The 20,529-nt window shown below is 40.2% G+C and overlaps 1 protein-coding gene across 1 annotated transcript in view; it reads right to left on the bottom strand.

Annotated features, from left to right (window-relative positions):
• trpm5 (transient receptor potential cation channel, subfamily M, member 5) overlaps positions 1–19,941 on the bottom strand; it is a 34,541-nt gene extending 14,600 nt beyond the window's left edge. The window contains exons 1-12 of the mRNA XM_088090276.1: positions 19,879–19,941; positions 16,574–16,641; positions 13,648–13,804; positions 13,373–13,553; positions 12,341–12,516; positions 12,060–12,237; positions 9,107–9,171; positions 8,541–8,726; positions 8,104–8,203; positions 7,760–7,878; positions 5,330–5,677; positions 1,274–1,417 (exon numbers count right to left, since the gene is read on the bottom strand). Coding sequence (XP_087946402.1) covers positions 1,274–1,417; positions 5,330–5,677; positions 7,760–7,878; positions 8,104–8,203; positions 8,541–8,726; positions 9,107–9,171; positions 12,060–12,237; positions 12,341–12,516; positions 13,373–13,553; positions 13,648–13,804; positions 16,574–16,641; positions 19,879–19,905 — 1,749 coding nt within the window. The 5' untranslated portion in view covers positions 19,906–19,941. The remainder of the gene's footprint in view (positions 1–1,273; positions 1,418–5,329; positions 5,678–7,759; positions 7,879–8,103; positions 8,204–8,540; positions 8,727–9,106; positions 9,172–12,059; positions 12,238–12,340; positions 12,517–13,372; positions 13,554–13,647; positions 13,805–16,573; positions 16,642–19,878) is intronic.
• Positions 19,942–20,529: the final 588 nt, after the last annotated feature.

Genomic DNA, 20,529 nt, shown 5'->3' with positions numbered 1-20,529 from the left:
CGTTCTCAGCTGATGCCGCCCGGGGGCATATCATGTGGACGCGAACGGTGGCTTTTGGCATCTGGATCATAAGCTGAAAGCACTGTCAAAGAGGTTTTTTTTGTTTTTTATTACTTCCGAATGAGAATGGGCTGGTGTTTCTAGGAATAAAGAAGCTAAAAGACTACTAATGTGATCTTTTTCACAATGAAAACCTTCAGTTGGTCCCTTCAGGTTAAGAGTATGGCATTGTCTATTAATAGTTTTTTGTATTGTATTTTTATTTACTATAATCAACAGCGACCTTTACTTTGTTGAAGAGCTGTTTAAAGAATTAACAGCACGTGTAGATGGAGAGCAACATGGTAAAACAAAGGCCTCTCCATTTGAAGATACACTTAATGTTGTGAACCTCAACCCTCTTTATTCAAATGATCAACATTTGTATACATCACGCTGTATAATGTTGGCTTCATTTATATGTACATATTTAACACAAAGATATTTTGCTAGCATAAGCCAGCCTGCAAGGATAATTGTGATGAGGCCTTCGACGTGAGAGATACTTCAAACAATCAAATTATGAATGCAGATATCCCAGCCGGAGTGTGAGTGGTGAAAAGATTTGCAGAGGGGGATGTACACACACACACACACACACACACTGAATGCAATTACCATAATTTCAGATAATGTTTGAAATAAGACGCGGCGAAGGAGCACATGAGGGTGACCGCTTGTGAGATTACAATAATTGGTTCCCTTAGTTCAGGGAAGGGCAATAAAGAAATGAAAGGTGCCTTGAAAAGATGTAGAAAACAAAGAGCAATTATCATTGATTGGTGTCTTTTAAACTGTTCATAAAGCATCAATCCTGTGTCAGGATATATTTCTCATTAACTTCATCTGGACTTTTGACGCACCACCTCCCAGCTGGTTGAATATCCTGCCCCCTGGAGCAGCATGACCTTCATTTGAATAATGTTCTCGGAGATAAGATAGCTTTTTAGTTCACCTGAGTTCTTGATGAATACGCCGTTTGCTGGGCGCTTTTATCTGGTGACATTTTCATATGGCAGCAGCGACCTGCACCTGCGCTGCGCTGGCCCACATCACTCTTGTTCGTACCGAATCCAGAATACAAACCAGCACAGCATAAATCAGCCGTTTGGTCTGAATAGTTTTTTGCCAATTCCAGGCACATTTAGACTTTTATCGACTGAACCACACACACACACAGAGCTGAGATAGTCTGAGCTGGAGCTGAACTCACTAAAGACCTGACAAGACTGACCATAGCCCAGAAGTAGTTGGCCATCTGCTGTCGGTTCTGAAGGACGGCCCAGAGGAAGAGATCCCTCCAAGGATGTTCGCAGCCCTCCTCTAATTCGGCCAGGTTCTTCTGGCTGTGGAACAGTCGACCCTTTGCTGGCTTCTCCTGGAGCACACACAAAGTATGAAATGTGTATCATAAACAAAAGGGGCTGCACACAGTTTACAAAAGCAGACAATTATTTCATGAGTCATAATCTATTGTGCAATCTTTTTCAATTATTGCAAAAAATAAAAAACAAAACCAACAAAACCTTGCAATAAGAACACATATTCGGTACATGTATTCAAGATTTCTTCATTTTTCTTCCTTTTGTGCTTCATTGCTTTTATTCTTTGAATTGTATTTGCTCTCATTAGTACAGGTTGTTATTGTTTTTTATTTTGATTGTTTCTCTCATTTAATTTAACTTTAAATCCTGACTTATTTCAGCATAATTGTTTGGTTCTTATAGTTACGTTGCCTCTGCAAGAAACCCTTGTTGCTTCTGCTTTGCCTTGTTTGTCAAAATATTTTGTAAATTCAGTTTTTAAAGGTAATATACAAATAAAGGCAATTGTTTTTGGATGCTTTATCACCAAGGGGGGTTTGGATGGTTATCCACACTTACCATCATAGAGCTTATCAGTTTACTGGTTTGCTCCATATATAAATATAGTAGTGGTTTCCATTTTCAAGCGTTCTGACCTGATGAAGCTCCAAGTAGCACTGAAACATTGTCTTTGTTAAACTTTTGTGGCATAGAAATAAGTACGCAGGCATGGGTGTATTACCGAACGAGTATACTGGGCCTTGGCCCCGGGCTTAAGGTCTCAGGGGGCCCCTGAGCCTGAGCCTCTGCCTGAAGCTGCTGTTATCGACATTGCATTTCTTGTCAAAGGGCTTAGTCATCATGTCAATACAAGAGCCCGAAAGTCCTAAAAAAAAAAGAAAAACTGAAGGAACAGCTTAAACATTCCCTTTGAAGATGTCACAAAAAAGGAATCATCGTGATATATTTTAAGAGAGTTTCTTCCCTCAGCTTATCTACAGGACTTAAGAGGCGCTGGGTGCTCTATGAAATCTGGGTGGCAGTAGGTCAGTCTGTGGGGACTTGGCTTGGACACCAGAGGGTCGAAGGTTCAAATCTCCACGAGGATCAAACATGGAGTGTGACTAGAGGCTGGAGAGATGCCAGTTTATGCCTGTGTGCACTGCTGAGGAGCTCTTGAGCAAGGCACCGAACCCCCAACTGCTTGGCCCCCTGTCCATGTACAGCCCCCCCCCCGGATCCTGGATATCCTGGAGGCAGGATATTTTATAATTTAACAATAAACTTTCCTGTTAAAAATGACATCACCGCACTGAAACAGTAAACTTTGGGAATCATTTTAAATGATTAAATGATCATTTTAAATTACTCAAAGCATCTTTTTCTGCATCACGTTCTGCTTTCAATATCATGCATATTGAAAAACAAATACGCCGATGACGATATATCTGTGATGGGACAGTATCGGGCGATAATATTGGATGACCGATATACTGATATAACGTAACAGAGTGAGGATTGAAAGAGTGAAATGCCCCTTGAGGGCCTAATAAAGGAATTCCTTCTTTCTGTCTTTCTTTTCTGTGGGGAGAAACTCCATCATGTTGTACCTGCCTTAGGGAGAGGGGGGGCTCTTACACATCCGGGCCCAGGGGGCAATTTTAATTATAATACGCCTGTCGTAGAAAATTATCTCCTATCAGAGTATGTAAATGTAATCATGAATAATTGTATGAAGATGTATGATTCACACGTATAAATGGCTTAGATATTGAGGACCTTCGAGTCTTTCACTGACTCCAGGGTGTCTGAATGAGCAAGACCATGTAGCTGCTTAGACAACAATGATAGATACATCTATATGATGTGTGACATGTGCTGTTTAAAGCTGAATGATTCCTCTGTTACTTTAAGTTGTTGGTGCGTCCTTGTCGATGTTCGTAATGTACCAAGAGCTTCTCTGATCCGATTAATGTTGTCATTAAAGTCATATATTCATAAAAAATCAACTGTGGCTCATCAACACCCATGTGCTTAGGTGTTACCTTTTCTTCACGGATGCTGTTTTCTGAGCGCCTTGCACCTGCTTGACATGTATATAATTATTCTCCTTCAGTTCATTATTGTAAAACAAAGTCCTTCGTCTGGCAAGGAGGTTATTTTTGCCTGGTGGTCTGTCAGTCTGTCAGCAACATGTGTGTAGATTTCAGGGGGAGGGACACAGGGGACACATCCCCCTCTATATTTAGAGCATGTGCATTTGTCCCCCCTCATAACTTGAATGTAGAGGCTCATTCACACCTTCAAAAACTTGTATAGGTGCAAAGGAGGAAATCGTTCACCACACTGTCCTATAACTTGCAATAAACTTTATTATTAAGTAAACAAAGTTTCAGTCCTCAGAACTTCATCAGGTCTAATAAAAATATTCAAGTAGTAGAGGACTTCTATTTTTCCTAAATTTAGGAAATTCATTAATTTATTCATTCGCCATAACCACTTATATAACCTCTTAAAGATCGTGGGGGGGCTAGAGTCTGTCCCATCTGACACTGGGCGAGAGGTGAGGTAAACCCTGCAGGTCGCCAGACCATCACCGAGCTGACAACCATTCACATTCACGCCTAAGTTCAAGACATTAGCACCAGAAAATGATGCAGAAAAGGCAAAAATGTAAGCATAAAAACAGGGTATCCCCAGGGTTCTCAACGTTAAATTCAAGGCTTTTTAAGACCTTTTTAAAACCACCTAGAATAAAATTTAATGTCAACTTCAAGGCCATACCAGCAAACTCCTGAAAGATATAATCGGCTATCACAGTGGACACTGCGGCAGAGGACAACAGGGATGTTGATATTAAGATCCTACATATACATTAATTTAGGTACATTTTCTGAAACTAAAGATATAAAGTTACTGTTTTGTACTGTTGGGAACTCTGTGCTGAGCCGCCAACGCCGCTGCCTCGGCCCACAGAGCAGAGGCTGATGGTGGGTGGAAAATGGTCAGATATGTGCAGAGCGCTGGAGTGAAAACACTGACCATCAAGGACAGTCTGATAATTTCATCCAAAACACAGCAGGATGCGTAACATGCAACATCACTGTGAAAGGACAAGTAAAAAATTAAGAGTTTTGTACATGAAATGTAAGACTTTGTTGATGAATTTAAGACTTTCAAGACCTTCAAATTGAGAATATCTAGACTTTCAAGACCTTGCAGGTGCCCAGAACTGCCTGTTTCATTTTTTTTTCTCAAAATGTTGATATGAAACCTATGCCTTTGGTCAACAGGACGCGTAGATGTTTTTTTTTTTTTTGAAATGTCTGATGTACACTGAACAAAAAGCCTTTCAGCAAAGAAACAATCTAACTTTGTGCTATATATATATAATCTCCCTGAGATTATCACCTTTTTAGCTGCACAGCATGAAACAGCACAGGCAATATATAGAGGGGTATTCTGATGGCATAATTAGGGTGTTCGGTGCATAATGATCCCTCTCTTCCTTTTCACAATAACGGAAAAAGGCCTCTGCCCCCAGATAGAAAACAAGGAAAGTTTAGTTCTAATACACAAATCCTATTCATTTTTTGGTATTATCTAAAAATTGACAGCTTTATTGGTTAGATTTTATGTTTTACTCTCAAGTGCAACATGAGGTCACTATAAAAGGATGTTTTCCAGGAGGTGAGTTTACCATGAAGTCTGTATATTGTCTATTTCATTGCATCTTTCAGGCTTCTAACAATTTCATATGAGACAGTCTGAGAGGGTGAAAAGGGGATATCAGTCTACGCTCAAAGCTTATAGACAAATGCAGACTGTGTCTAGGGCTAACAAATAGATGTTGCTTCATTTTACGGTGTCATAAGCCAAAAAATACGAGAACCACCACGAGAAGCAATACAAAGTGGAAGTTAATTCAGGATTCTTATTCAGTGCAGTATGAATGATTGACTTTCGAGATGGAGAATATCACTCACTGTGGAAATCTTCTGGTAAAAGCCTTTGCAGGAGTCATGGAGAAAGTCTTTCAGCACTTTGGCAACCTCATAAAGGGTGAATCTGGGTTTCCGGTCCCCTTGCTCGGGCGGGTGGTGCCCAGGCGGACCAGGCGTCCTGGCTGCTCCGAGCAGAAGCTGCTTCTCCTCGTACTTTTTGAGGAGCAGGTTGTGAAAGAGGCTCTTCTCAGACACAGACCAGTAAAGCTCCTGCAGGCGACCGTAGGTGAGGAACTCGCCCAAGTTCACGCCATTGTCCACAAAAAGGCGCACAAAGTCTGGTTTGTCATTGATCAGCGCGTCCATCATCACCTCTTCAAGGTCGCACGCCTGCAAAGATCATGTGTCTTTGTTACAGTTCATAAAGCTTCTCTTCCTCTTGTGAAAAGGATTTTGTCATTGCCAGGGTCTTGTCTTCTTTGCCATTATGTACAGTGGCTTGCCGCTAAGTCCTTTTCATGTTAATTGAATGCAAATAAGATTAAAAATGAAAGACATGCTTATGCAAAATAGATTTATAGCCACACTGGTTGCATGGCTCTACGGATGAAAACTGATGGTTGGTACTTAAGCAGTCCGCCATTAACTATCTCAAAAACTATTGGATGGGTTGCCAATTTTAAACACAAATTCATGATCCCCAGAGGATGAATCCTACTAACTGGTGATCCCCAGATTTTCCCTCTAGTGCAACCATCAGGTTGATATTTTTTCAGTGAAATGTCCCATCAGCTACTGAATGGAGCTACACTTGTTCAAGACAGGGACATTTATGTTTTATGCGTCTGCCAACATAGTTAGCAGCTGGGAGAAAGTTACAATTGGAATTTTTATATAATAACTTTGTGTCACATTTGCTAAAACTTTCAGTAGATCCGCACAGTAGTTTATGAGACGGAAAGTAAAAAAAGCATGTTTTTCCTCGTTCACATTGTGCTTCAAATGACATTTGCAAGAATCCACCACGGCTGGACTAAAACCTACTAGAGTGGAGGAGTTTCAAATCCAGCTGTCAATCATGTCTGTCAGTAGGCGGGTTTCCATTGCAGATTTGTGCTAAACTTAAGTAATATTTTAGAAATGTAGATAAAACACCTGGGCCAGACCCAAAACACACTGGAGGGATTACATATCTCATCTGGCCTAGGAACACTTTGGGATCCCCCAGGAGGAGCTGGAAAGTGTTGCTGGAGACTGGGATGCCTGCAGTGCTTTGCTCAGCCTGATGCCCTTGTGACCCGGCCTCAGATAAGTGGACGACAACGGATAGATGGATGGATGGATAGATATAACACAATGCAGGATGGCTGTGTTTCCGCTGAGTGATATTATGCAACTTTTCCTCTCGCGAACATATTTCATGAAGCATGGCGATGTACGTTCAAAACATGTTCAAAACATTATTTTTATTGCAGCCAACACACCAGCGATCATTATTTCTAGTCGAAGGCAATGTAGGTGTTTTATGTGAGCGATAACGGAAAGGCAAGCCCCTTATACATGGGAGCAGCCACATATGAGGGATTTCTCGAGTGTTGCATCGCATAACTCTTCAAAAGTTTAGCGGTTCATCTTTAAGTTTTGAATGCACAATTCCTCTGTGAAACATGGTCTCAACTCCCAGAAATCCCTCATACGTGGCTAAAACACATAAGGGGCTTGTCTTTTCATTATCGCTTGCATAAAACGGCTACATCACCTTCAATTGGAAATAATGATGGCTAATGCGGTGGCTGCAATAGAAATAAACCTGCTAATTTTGTGTCTTGTTCTTTTTTTTGAACATCCATCATCATGCTTCTTGGAATGTTATTACGAGAGAAGATGTGCATAACAACACAAGAAAAGTCGCATAACATCACTAACTGGAAATGCAGTCATGTCGCATTTGTATTTTATTGACATTTCGAGAATATTGCTTAAGTTTTACGCAAATCTCTAATGGAAACCAGCCCTGTGAGACAAGTTTATATAGAGTGTGATTAACCTCTATCCATCCATCCATCCATCCATCCATCCATCCATTCATTTTCCACGGCAGCAGCCTAAGCAGAGAAGCCCAGACTTCCCTCTCCCCGGCCACTTTGTCCAGCTCTTCCAAGGGAGGTGTTCCCAGTCCAGCGTGTCCTGGGTCTTCCCCGGGGTCTCCTACCAGTGGGACGTGCCCTGAACACCTCACCAGGCAGGGAGGCATCCTAGTTAGATACCCGAGCCACCTCATCTGACTCTTCTCAACATGGAGGAGCAGCTCCTCCCAGACGACCGAGTGTCTCACCCTGTCTCTAAAGGAGAGCCACCCTACGGAGGTGCTCATTTCGGCCGCTTAAGTTAAGCTTAAGTTAAGCTTAAATTTGAGTACCTCGGGATTACCCTCTATCATTATCTAAATTATCATTTTACTATTCATCTCACCTTCCACTCCACATCGCCATTAAAGATGTCACTCTTGGCAATATCGACTCTGTTCCAGGCCACAGCCAGCTTCAGTTCATCCAGAAAGTCTTGAGCTTCCTGACTTTGGCTTTTACAAGCTGAGAAACACACACACACACACACACACACACACACACACACACACACACACACACACACACACACACACAAAATGTCAACAGGTTCACAACCTACTAAGTGCTCAAAATATCAAGGCTCTCACTTTGTGCAACTGTCAAGTCACAAAACCCTTCCTGTAATTGCACAGCCTAAGAAAATTGAAAGTTTCTTGATAACACAGTGCCTCTCAATAGGTACCTTACCCTTAACTAGAGCTTTGAGGATGACCGTATCCAGCTCAGAGCTCTCCTGCTCAGGGTCGTGGACAGTCAGGAGATGTCCGTGGTCGAGTATCCTCTGGATCTGAATGACAGGTTGGATCAGTTATCACTAAAACCTTGTTTGATTGATGTAATGTGCTTTTCTAAATTACAAATGCATTTGTTTTCAAAAACTACAACCCTTTCCCTGTGTATGTCAGCTTGAAAAATATTCCATTACTTGTATATATCCCCTTTCCCTCCTTCGTATCCCTAATTAGGTCATCACATACAAAATTTTGAAAGATAAGGATGAAAATCCCACATTAGCTTCCCTCACAATCTTCCCCAGTGTGCCCCATATTCCTGGCAACGTTTAAGTCTTGTGATGTGCATATCCGTGTATGTGCCTGCCTCCATGCTGTGCACATCGCTCTCACCAGCTTGACCCAGTTACTGATGTCTGTGCTGTGGTGGGCATTTGGAAAGGTGTCCAGCAGCAGCTCATGAACGCTGTCCATATCCCAGCAGCCCCTATTCATCAGCGTGACGAGGATGTCGGCCACGCCTCCCGAGCCTGCCAGGATCAGCCATGGTGTCGAATTGCCAATGCCTTTGTACATCCTCTGCAACCGGGGACAGAGTGTTCACTCGCAGGCACAAACATTTTCGCTCGATAACTTCTCAACAAAACAGAATTATATCGATCGGTGTTAGCCGTCCCCCATAATCTCGGCTGTGGCTCTTTTTATGCAAATGCATCGGTGGCTTTGAAAGGCTTTCTAGCCAAAGAGATTAGTTTTGTGAAAACACAAAGAATTTGTTTCTCAGTCTGGCTTTGGCTCATGATTTCAGGAGGTGGCACAACCAAAATTTGATTTGAAGCCTAATTCTCATGCCTGAGCTACTGCTGTGCGCATTCACATCTCGCTCTCAGAAGGTCTCTTTGCGGTCATGTCTTTAAAGTTCTTGAGTGACTAACACAGCACAATCAAATAAAACTTACCTTTAGGATCCTGGGCTCCCCGTGGACCAAGAGACACAGAACAGGGATCTCAAAACTGCCTGTGCCTGCAAGCAACAAAGACTGCACTCATAATATCTTATGTGTCTCATATTATTACCACACTGCACTGTTGTGTAAAAGGTGCAAAGGCGGCTTCTCCTAGTGACAAATATCTTTTACACAGGTTCCATTTGGGCATTTAAAGCAGTTTTTCTCAAACCACTCCTCAAGCACCACTTGACCTGCATGTTTCAGATCTCTCCCTGCTGAAACTCAGCGCAATTAAATGATCAACTTGTCATCAAGTAGCTTCAGGAGTTCATAATGAGCTGATCATTTGAATCAGCTGTGTTGGAGCAGGAGGAGATCTAATGCTGCGTTCATGTGATGACAGAAAGTTGTAGTTCTGTGTTCTTTTTTCATTGTGTTTATGTGCTTAAAGTGGGAACAACATGGAAACTTTTCAAATGTCATCAGCCCGAATGGATTAAATCCAGACAGAAAAACAAGTCATTTAGGGGCTCTGTAGGGGTTGCAACACTCTAAAAATGCATTTACTGACATCTCTTTCAAAATGTAAATCAATGGGAAAAAGTCTTTTTGGGGCCCAAAAATGACATCACCTAAAGGACTCAGAAGTTGATTTTTCATGTGTTGACTGAGTACATAATTTTGCATCAATTATGCATTTTGCACAGACTCCCTACACCACATTGACCCTGAACTTGTTGAAAAACAACAACGTATCCCTTTAATAGGTGCATACTATATGATATGCTTTTCAGAAATTTTAACAACAGTGGCTTTGAAAGGTAGCAAGCTATAGCATGCTGGAGCAATGATCTTGAGAATGGGTCCCTGATTTGTTGGTATCGTACTCATGAGCATGCAAACGACACAATATACATTCCTGATGCTCCTTTTAGCTACTTCGCTGACGCACAGAGAAGCATGGTAATGCCCCTGTGAAGGCAGGGAAGAGGAAGGCCGCAGGCTAGCACATATGGCCCAATTCATATTAGATTCATAATTTACTTTTTTTTTGCAGTTGTCTTTACAAATGTTTTATGAGAAAATGCACTCATTTTTAGACCTCAAGGATACACCGGATTCATTTTGCAATGAGTAAACACAACTTTTGTTTGTTTACAAGAAAACTCCACAGATAATCTCTGATTACAGAAATATTGCAAAGTAGCACTACTAATTTATGTCAGCTAATTTTTTGGTTTAAAAACAAAGAACACACAAAGGATTGGAGCTGAAAAAAAACATCTAATGCTTGTGAGTCTGCTCACTTTCTGTTCGTATGAGACAGTTTGTATTTCTGTCTTTAAATACATATATATATATATATATATATATATATATATATATATATACATATACATACATACATATATATACACACACACACACACATATATATATATATATATATACACACATATATATATACATATATATATATATATATTCACTCCCATGGGCAGAGAAGAGTCTGTAGCACAAAATTTCAATTGCACAGCTACATCTGAGCACATGTGCATTTACTCAACTACAGCACTTGTGTACAATTTTGAAGCATATGATTTTATAGTAAGCCGTATGAAAACGTCATAAAATATAAAGCAGGGCCTTTTTCGAAGCTATCAGTATATGAAGCAACCAACCTGTCCTACAAACAGCTTGACAGTGAAATAATGCTTACATGCATCTATAATTTAACAGCTGTTTCTCCGAATGAGTACTCCTACTTTTAATATTTAAGTACATTTTACTGTTTATGTTTTTTTATTTATATAAGTAAATGCAGGGTTTTAAATTTTAACTAAGTCATTTTAGATTCGGGTATTAAGTATTAACATTGTCTGAGGAGCAGTGTGTAGGATGCATGTGCATGTAGCAGTGAGGATTACAAATTGGAACCTGCTGAATTTCTTCCCATATGCCAAACGTGAGATGCCTTTTAGAATTCCTTTAGCGTTCATTGTTCAGGGAGCTTCATACTGGGAGCTGAATCATCTCCTCCTCTCCAAAACATATGGATGAGGAGATTTAAACCAGTAAAAAAAAATCTAAATAAAGCAGTTTCATGCAAAAAAAAATAAAAAAAAAAAACAACAAAAAAAAAACGGGCTGCTCACCCAGCACCTGCTTATCTGTGCTTACCTTTTCTCACCGATAAGTTAACATCGGGACACTGAAGCCGAATTATCAGCAAAGGTCTCTTCTTCTCCAATACAAACAGATTCATGGGTTTAACTGTCAAAACAGCTGATTAAAGCAATTTCACGATAAAAATCTGTATTTTTCTAATGCGGTTTGGCTTGTTAAGCAGGGGCTGTTTACTATGGTGGCAAATAGGAAAATGCAAATGACCCTATGGGGAGCCAGTGTTTGTTTTTTTCATTCTGGGCTGTGGTAGAATTTTTTTTGTTTGTTTTTGTTTGTTTTTTTAATTTAAATTTTTATTTCGAACTTACCAAATAAAACGGGAGAAAAAAAATGCCAGAATACCCATCAGAGATAGTCACTAAACAACAAAAAGTATTCAAGTATTTCATGTCTTAGAAGGAGTAGGAAGAAGTGGATACTAATCAAATCCTACCCCGTTTTGTTTAAATGTTATCCAAAAAAAAAAAAGAAAAGAAAAGAAAAACTTAATTTAAAACATGAATATTCCCAATTTCTGCATGGTGGTACAACATAGTGGACTCCATGGACCAGGACCCGCTCCCTATGTAGATATAAATGGGCCATTCTAGGGTAACAAAACTATTCTTATTTTCAGTTGATCATACACGAAAGAAAACATATTTATCAGATTATATTCAATTTCTGCCAATATATGCCCCTAAATCCTACACACTGGGCCTTTAATATGACTTCAATAGATATTAAAGTAGCTGATTCCAATTCCAAATCCTGGCTGTGACCTTCAGAGCTTTACCTCCGTAACCAGTACGCTGAAGGGAGATGTGCTTGAGCAGCTTCACCCTCATTTCACTGGTGGCTCCTGGTTTGTTCGGATCCTCCTCCACCAGCACAAAGTGGGAATGGTTGCTGTCCAGGGAATACACAGACCCGTGAGGCAGGTCCTGTGGTTTGTACACAACAGGCTCATCCACCTTGAGGACATGAATACAAGAATGCAGAAAAGCAGGAAGACAGCATGTAAATCTTTGCTTGTTGCTGCTATTATCACGAGCTCCATATTGTCTGTATAGAAACCTTGGCGTAGTGGCTGGTGAGCAGCGCCTCTCGGTTGTGGATCATGTTCCAGGGTGCGATGCCAATGGCCACGACACGAACTTTAGAAGAGGTGCTGGCCAGCGAGTGATCCCTCACCGCCCGGCCCAAGTTCTTTGTGATGCCAAAGCGAAGGCCGTTAGTCAAAATCCATGCCCCTAGACAACAGAGGAGCAGTGTATATGCATGTGTCAACTTTCACTTCACTGCACCACAGTCCTGAATAAAATGTATACTTTTACTCCACTACATTTTCCCACATGCATGTTAGTTACTTGCTACTAAACAGGGAAGGAGCTGAGGAAGGGATGAATGAAGGAATAGGAGGGGAAGAAATATTGGATTTTGATCTTTAAATCCTTTAAATTGTGAAGCAGACCTTGTTTTTTTTCATGTGAAAGTTAAAAAAAATCCATTTTAAAGGTGCTGCACGTTACCAAGAAATAAACTTCACGATTCTCCAAATTCTGAGCACTCGCTTTTTAAATAACATAATTTACTTACGATTTAATTTTAATATTTTTTATTCTTCCTTTATGTTAATTGTTTTGCACTAAAACACCAAGTGAAATTCCTTGTATATGTAAATATACTTGGCAATAAAACCGGATTCTGATTGTTTGTTTTTTTTTCAAGGTCTTCCAGGTAGTTACATTTCTGAGAGCTGAATTCAAGTAATTCAAACACCTCAAGCACCTACTAAGAACCCTGTTTTGATTATGATAATAAGGTTATTGCCTTATACTTCTATACTTTGAAACAGACTGTACTTTTTTGTGTTTGCCTCTTTTCATTTGTGAGTTGTCATTTTTTGTCTATTTACTTATCCCATCATCCCTCCCAAGCTTTGAGTCAAGAAAACATTTTAGACTTCATACATCTCAATGTAAGGCAGGATTTTGATGTGTTTATAGTGATTCTGCTGCCAGCCAACAGAGGGCAACAGAGAACCAATTTCTTTATCATTTGCTGATTTCAAAAAGCCAAGGCCAGTTTTTGCCCCTCGGTTGTAACCTGTGCTCTGTGCAGCCTTCACAAGTCCTTTTCTTAGAGTGTCCCTGAGCCACGGCTTCATCTGAGCCACCTCATCTCCTCCCACCAGTGCCACCACCAGGTGTGGGGGAGCGAGGCCCCAGTCCTCTGTCAGCATCTGGTAGATGAGCACTGGGTCTGTGTTGCTGCGCACCCTCACAAACTGGATATAAAAAGACACAAGTTGAAATGTCATTATTCCGCATACTCTTCCAACGCTGTTATGTAACCTTCTGTATCTGTTATGCTGGTTTCACCTTTCCTCTTGTCTTCGTCGGGCCAACAAAGTCAATGTCGCCCACTCTTCCAGCTGCCCAGTGACTCTTCTCCCTCTTCATTCTGCTGGCAAGACCTCTGGCTACATTTTCCAGCGTCTCATCCACTGTAGAGCAGCAGGAGCAGCCCAGCAGGATGCTGAGAGAAACACACATTCAGTGGAAATGTATCTTCCATCATACAGTCTCTTCAACCAACACACAACAGTGAAAAACCTGTGTCGTAGCCCGATCTCTGATCTACTGCTCACCTGGAACATCCCTCTCACTGTGTTCCTTATAAAAATGCACCGAGACGATTCTCTCCTCCCGCTCTCCCGTCGTGTAGCAAGCATTTAAATGAGACTGTGGAGAATCCCGGGCAATCTTCAAACGCAAACTTCAGACTCACCTCTTACCTCCACAGCTTTTTAGTCTGCACCTTTTGTTTTTAAATACAAAGATGGAATATGTCCTGCAGCGCTAAGTTTAACCTCCTGCAAAAAGTTGTGGATTCGTCTGCCAGGAGGTCACTGAGTTGTTCTGTTTGCTTGTTTGGGTGTTACACAAGCTACTCAAAAAATTTCAATGATGTTTACAGGAGAGGGAAGCCATGAGCCAAGGACGAACGCCACCATGGAATTATTTATTAACCCTTTAGGGTCATAAATTAACAGTAAGGCAGTGATTCCAGGAAATCTTCTGTTTCTGTCTGCATAAGATTTTGCTGTTTTTCTGTTTTGTTGTTGCAAAATACACTTTCTACCATGATTCTTACAGCTATTGTCACCATTATTCCTAACTGACATATTAGGTACCATTTTTGATATGCTACATGATTTTTTTTATATATAATTGGACATAACTCACTAATCTATGCTTTAGGCTACTATAACCATCTGCTTTCATCCTATGACCTGCCAGCATACGGAGCACACCCCCAGTGTCCAGCCCAAGGAAATACATCTCTCTACTGATGGATATACATGCGAATGCAGAAATGGCAAAAGACAAAATTCATTTTGAAATGTTTTTGCCATCCAGTCTTGTAGAATATACACATGGAGAAATATGGAGTCAAAAACAACACCAATACTGCATGGCAGCAAATAAAGCAGAAAATTGGCCTGTCAGATATGTACCCAGTTTTGTGAAATATGTTTTCTAAAGATGTAGAATCCACTATGCATGCACTCACAATAAGCATGCTTCTAATGTTAACTTTTTGACTTATATACTTATATATTTTTGACTTTTTACTAAAATATGTATATAGAGCTGTACTACATTCATCAATCTGTTCGCTAATTTGTTTTTATTGCACTTTCAGTGGCCACTGCATATGGTCTGTCTGAAATCTGCTGCAAAAGTTGTTTTTTCAACATACTTGAGACAAAAAAACAAAACAAAACGGGAGGATCTTTAAAAATACGTCAGAGAATAGGAGAGTCTCATACGAATGAACAGACTACTGGTTCACTCGCATACATACACCAAACTGTGTGGAAACAAGGCGTAAAGGGACTTGATGTGAAATTCAGAGTGTATGAGTTGTCTGGACACACGTCTTAACGTGGAGGTGCCTCATCTTGCAGCTAACGGTGCTAACCCCATAACAACCCTAAACAACAGCAACAGTGCTGACAGAGCTGATGGTGATAACCGGGGGAACAGAAGCTTGAGTGCTACACTTTCACATCAACGCCATGCAGATGTCAGCAGTTACAGCCATATGAGTACACTGCATATCGGTGGATGAGCTAGCTAGTGGGACACCAGCCCATTAGCAATCCAAACTCAGTGCACACAGTGCTTTCGTCATGTGAGTGTGACTCCAAAACCCGCCTTCTGTGATGAATTGGAAAGCGGTTGGATGGCATCAGATGAGAATGTGATGTTGTTATCATATGCCAGTGGACGGCTGGATGGCACCGAGCGCGACAACATGCAACATGCACAGACAGCGTCACTTGAGAACATGGCTGGATGGAACTGGTCACGTGCACATGAAACACTGAAGGACTGCGTCAGGTTATAACGCTGCAGTTAACAATGTAAGTTCAAGTGCACTTATAGGGCACCTTACCCTGTGCCTCTTTTGCCTAAACCTAACCATCTGCGTCTTTGTTGCTTTATCCTAACCACTGTGACAGTCCTGCTGTTGTGTAAACATAAGGACCGTGCTGCATCATCTAACACCATCCAGAAGCATAAACAGCTGAGGCAGAAGGGTACCTAAAACGTCAGAAGTAGATGCAGAAGGTCACTGACAGGGCGGCACCATGTGACGAGCTGGGGTGAAAACATGTTGGGGATACACACATGCACTGATAAACATGTGCAGCCAGACCATTTCACCACAGCAAACCACAGAAAAGGTCACATTACAACACACACAGAGGAGAGATATCTTATGACAAATAGAGGTTTACAGCTGTATTAATGCACTGAATGTTGCACGCAAAACTTTTAAAATTCCCTACACATCTTCTACTGTTAAGAGAAATTAATTTGAGTGATTTTGCCTTGCTGGAGGTATCACGCTCTGTGGTTTGGCTGCTTTGTCATAATCTGCCGTATCAAGAATGCAGCACTTTGCTCTCAGTATTTAACAGAAAGCATTCTTTTCTACAGCAAGGGAATTATGACCATCTCTCATGAATAATTTAACCTGAAAACTGTACTTGGAGTTAGTTAAGGCTTCTCAGTCTAGTACTAATGTGTGCTTCCTCATCCGCTCATGGCGCCTGTTGACCGCAAGTCTAATCTGATTGCTTGCAAATGATCCAGTAGAGAATTTTGTTATCATAAAAACTGAACGGCGCTGTAATTTGTTTCAGATAAGAGCAAACTGTCATATATGTACTGAACTTCATGTGGAGGGAAGAGGTGTCCTTTATCTGTCCATTTGTCTTTGACTTCAACACACCTGTGCTCCTCGGACCACTCCAGCACGTCTCCACATCGCAGACACCGTGTCTGTGGCTGCAGCGTTCCCTGCAAACAAATGCACACACAGATATTATGTCCATTTCCGTCTAAATCCACTGTGACTCACTCACAGAGGGGAAGGCTCGTAGAAGCACTTGTGGTCAATGCAAAGTTTGCAGAATTTTCATCCTCGCTTCATATGCAAAGTGCTTCCTGCACGATGTTTGAACTAGAAACACACAAAACTCTCCTGAAACCGAGAAAACTGGGCCACAATCTCCAAACATAAAACCTCCTCTGATATTTTGTCAAGTGCATATGATGTATTTACGTTTTATTGAGCAGTGTGGAATGTGCTTTTGACACTATGACTCGGTTTATACGTAGTGATTGTTGTACAGTGAAAACAGCCACAATCTGTTTATATCTGAATGGTTATTTTCATAGGAATAAATGACACCGAGTTCAGGAAGGAAACTCATTCATTATTGATAAGATTATCCCTTTGCCTGAGTAAACACGGACTTTTATCAGGCAGCCTTATTTGCGTGGGCTGTTGGTGAAAGATGATTAGAACAAAAAATGCAGCACAAGCGCATATTTCTTTCACAGAAAGCCTCCGCGTGTACCTTGAATTAAGAAGAGGGTTTTTCATAGAATTGTGGTGTAATGGTTAACACACACACACACACACACCGAGAGTCAATTTGTGTTTAGCCATCTGTTTTAATGTAAGTGAGCAGCTTGTTTTGAAGGCCTTTATTTGACTACAGGTCTGGATCAGGGAGAGAAAAGACTATTGGTTATGCAAACAGGACGATTTGTATGCAAAGGTACGCACACCGGCACCCTTACACACACACACAAGCACACACGCTTTACATCTTGCTTGAAGTCTGGCATAATGAACTTCCCTTTTCTCGAGCTGAAGAGATGATGATTCGGGATGTTTTGATCTATTTCTGTACATTAGAAGACAGCAAACACACAGCTGCAGTATATGTGTAAAACTGTGGGGCCCCTTTAGACACGTGCAGAGACCTCCTTCAGAGGTCTGGTGGTATTAATGAGATAAAAGAAATAAGTTTCTCAATCAATATTTGTTTTTCAACCTGAATTTTGCATCCCCCGAAAGTATTGTCACGGGGAGGAAAATCGATCTTTTGCTTTTGGCGAAAGCAAAGCATGGAAAAATTATTTATATAGCGCATTCGTACCCAAAGGCAACTGAAAGTACTTTACACATTATGCAGGTAAAAATAAAAGAAACTAATGATAAAAACAATAAAAACAAACATGCAAAAGAACAAAATCAAAAAAAGGCAAAAGCAAAAAATAAAAAACCTTCTACTGAACTAAGAATCAAAAGCACACAGAGTAAAGCAATAAAACAAAAAAAAATTACATTTGAAAGAAAATGAATTAAAAGCAGCAGCAAACAGGTAGGTCTTCATATGGGATTTGAAAGAAGTCAACACTGTCTCAAGTCTTTGCTCTTCAGGCAGTTTGTTCCACATTCAAACAGCACAGACGCTCCAGGCAGCTCGCCCGTGCTTTGGTTTTGACTCGGGGAACAACGAGAACCAGCCGACCTGGGTCACAAGATCTAATCTTGGACCTAAATTGTTCAGTGATTTATGGATTTTAAGTGGTATAACTTTACCATAAACCAAGACAGGAAGGATATAGCACAAAAAAGTGTTGCTCTCTGATATAAGTATGCATTTAGATAACATATGGATTACTTTATAGGGATTAAAGGATGTTCCAAACTTCTAATTTATCTTAAGTTTAAACAAAGTTTAAAGTGTGCACAAAAAAATGAAACAAAACACACACAAAAAAAACAAAAAAACATAGATAGTCAGGATTGAGCATTGTTTAACTGATAAACTGCTGTTCCAAACTATTAATTTCCCTGATGTTTAAACAGAGGTTTAAAGTTAAACTCATATATAAAAATTTAAAAAAAAAAACAGAAAACAGCCAGGATTGAGCATAATCAAATAAAATATAAACTTAAACATTGTCAAAAAATGTGTAATATTATGAGAGCCATTTGAAACTGCAATAACTGAATCATATTTTAAATACCTCTTAAATGTGTGGCACTTTGCGTCACTGTTCATTATAAACACGGCACATTTTACTTCAAACCATTATGGGTGGGAACCACCAGAGGCCTCCTGATCTAACATTATCATATATATTATTGCGATTTTTAAATGTTTTGTGATATGCCAAGCATTGTGTGATAGCATTTGCTGTGATTTATTACCTGTTTTCAACTGTAAATTAGGGAAAAACTTTGTCAACATCATTTTTCTAATCCAACAAGATTTAGTTTTTAGTCTGTTTATCTCACTTCAATCACTTTATTGCAACTGATATTTTTTATAATAGCAGGTTAGCAAAGGTTTAATATGTATTTGCAATATTAATAAATGCAAACATTTGAAAAAAAAGATACTTGCCGTCTGTGTATCGCCATGCAAAATACTTTGGTATGTTTTCTCTCCCACCTTTAGTTTAAGGAATGCTCCTATTAATTAAATTCCCTGACATTTAAACAGAGGCTTAAAGTTAGACTAGTATTAAGTAAGAAAAGTCTCAGAAAACATTTAGAATTCAGCACAATTTAACCTAAACATTGTTCAAAAAAATTACCATGAATTCTGAACATTGCACATCAAACATGACAACAACTCACTAAATTAAAATAACAAGTAACATTTACTGAAAATCATATTCCTCAGGAACATAAATCTGGAATTGGATGAACAAAACTCCATGAAGTAGTAAGTGGTAGTCAATTATGAATTCGACATACTAGTACCTTTGGTGCCAACAAGCGAAAGTAGCAACATTTTATCCACTAATCGACTAATCGCATCACAAATTGGCATAAAGGAGAAATGTATTAAATATGTGTCTATGTTTGTCACACTTGTGAAGAAGTCCTGTCGGGACATAAGGACGTCTCTTAAGGCTGTTATGGCAAAGACAAACCCCAAATCTCCTGTTTCCTCTTCAGGTCAAACTCTTTAACTGTGTAATTACATCCTACAGTTGTGAAATTGTATGAAATTCTCCATTATAGAACATATTAAACATTTAATGATATTGCTTTATCACGTTTGACATGCAATGTAGACGTGAGCCATGAGACACACTGCTTCATGTGAAAAAGTTGGTGCACAATATTCTTATTTACCAGAAATAGTGTTTTCACCTGATCAAACACAGACATTTCCTACAATAACACACAGAAAATAAAGCAGGTGTTGCAGTGTTCATACTCACCAGAGGTGTGCCTTGTCTCTCCTGCATGACTCAAGTGAACGTCCCTCTCCTCCTCCAGCTGAGATGCACCTGAGGCGCTTTCCTTCAGGTGGTCGACCAGGGCTATCAAAGGTGCGGCTCTCCCTCCAGCCAATCCCAGACGTGACTGCGCACCGTTGCTTTGCATGTTGGTCAGCTGCTGCAAATTGCTCCCATCAGGATCACACACACCTGCTGCCTAATGACACACCTCAGACACTTCACTGTTAAAGTGGGCAACCCTGTGTGGATTTTCTACATATTTTCTGGAGTGTTCATAGACATCTGAAGAATTATAAATCCAAAGTGGAAAACAGATTCAAATAAAAAGTGTAATATTTCCTATATGAGCCTCAGCATTGATCCTCACTCTGGCACTGTGGCAGCTCTGCAATATTTAATACGAGCTGAATGGAGACAAATGTGATACATATATATCAAAATAATTGTCAGATGAATATCAGATTGTGCTCCATCATAACGTGATGGTTTAAGTGGCTCTATGTATGCTGACATTCTTTATGCAGCGATCATAATAAAACTGAGAATACACAGAGAGGCTGTATCAGGGCTGTGGCTCAACATGTCAACCATGTATCAAAATATTTGCATGTGTAGCATAAAAGGGCTCCT

The sequence above is a fragment of the Plectropomus leopardus genome, chromosome 1 (assembly GCF_026936395.1).
Source record: "Plectropomus leopardus strain MGB_pleo_1.0 chromosome 1, ASM2693639v1, whole genome shotgun sequence".
Taxonomy (NCBI): Eukaryota; Metazoa; Chordata; class Actinopteri; order Perciformes; family Serranidae; genus Plectropomus; species Plectropomus leopardus.
Note: the sequence above shows the minus strand (reverse complement) of the source record. Positions and strands in the feature narration are given on the sequence as shown.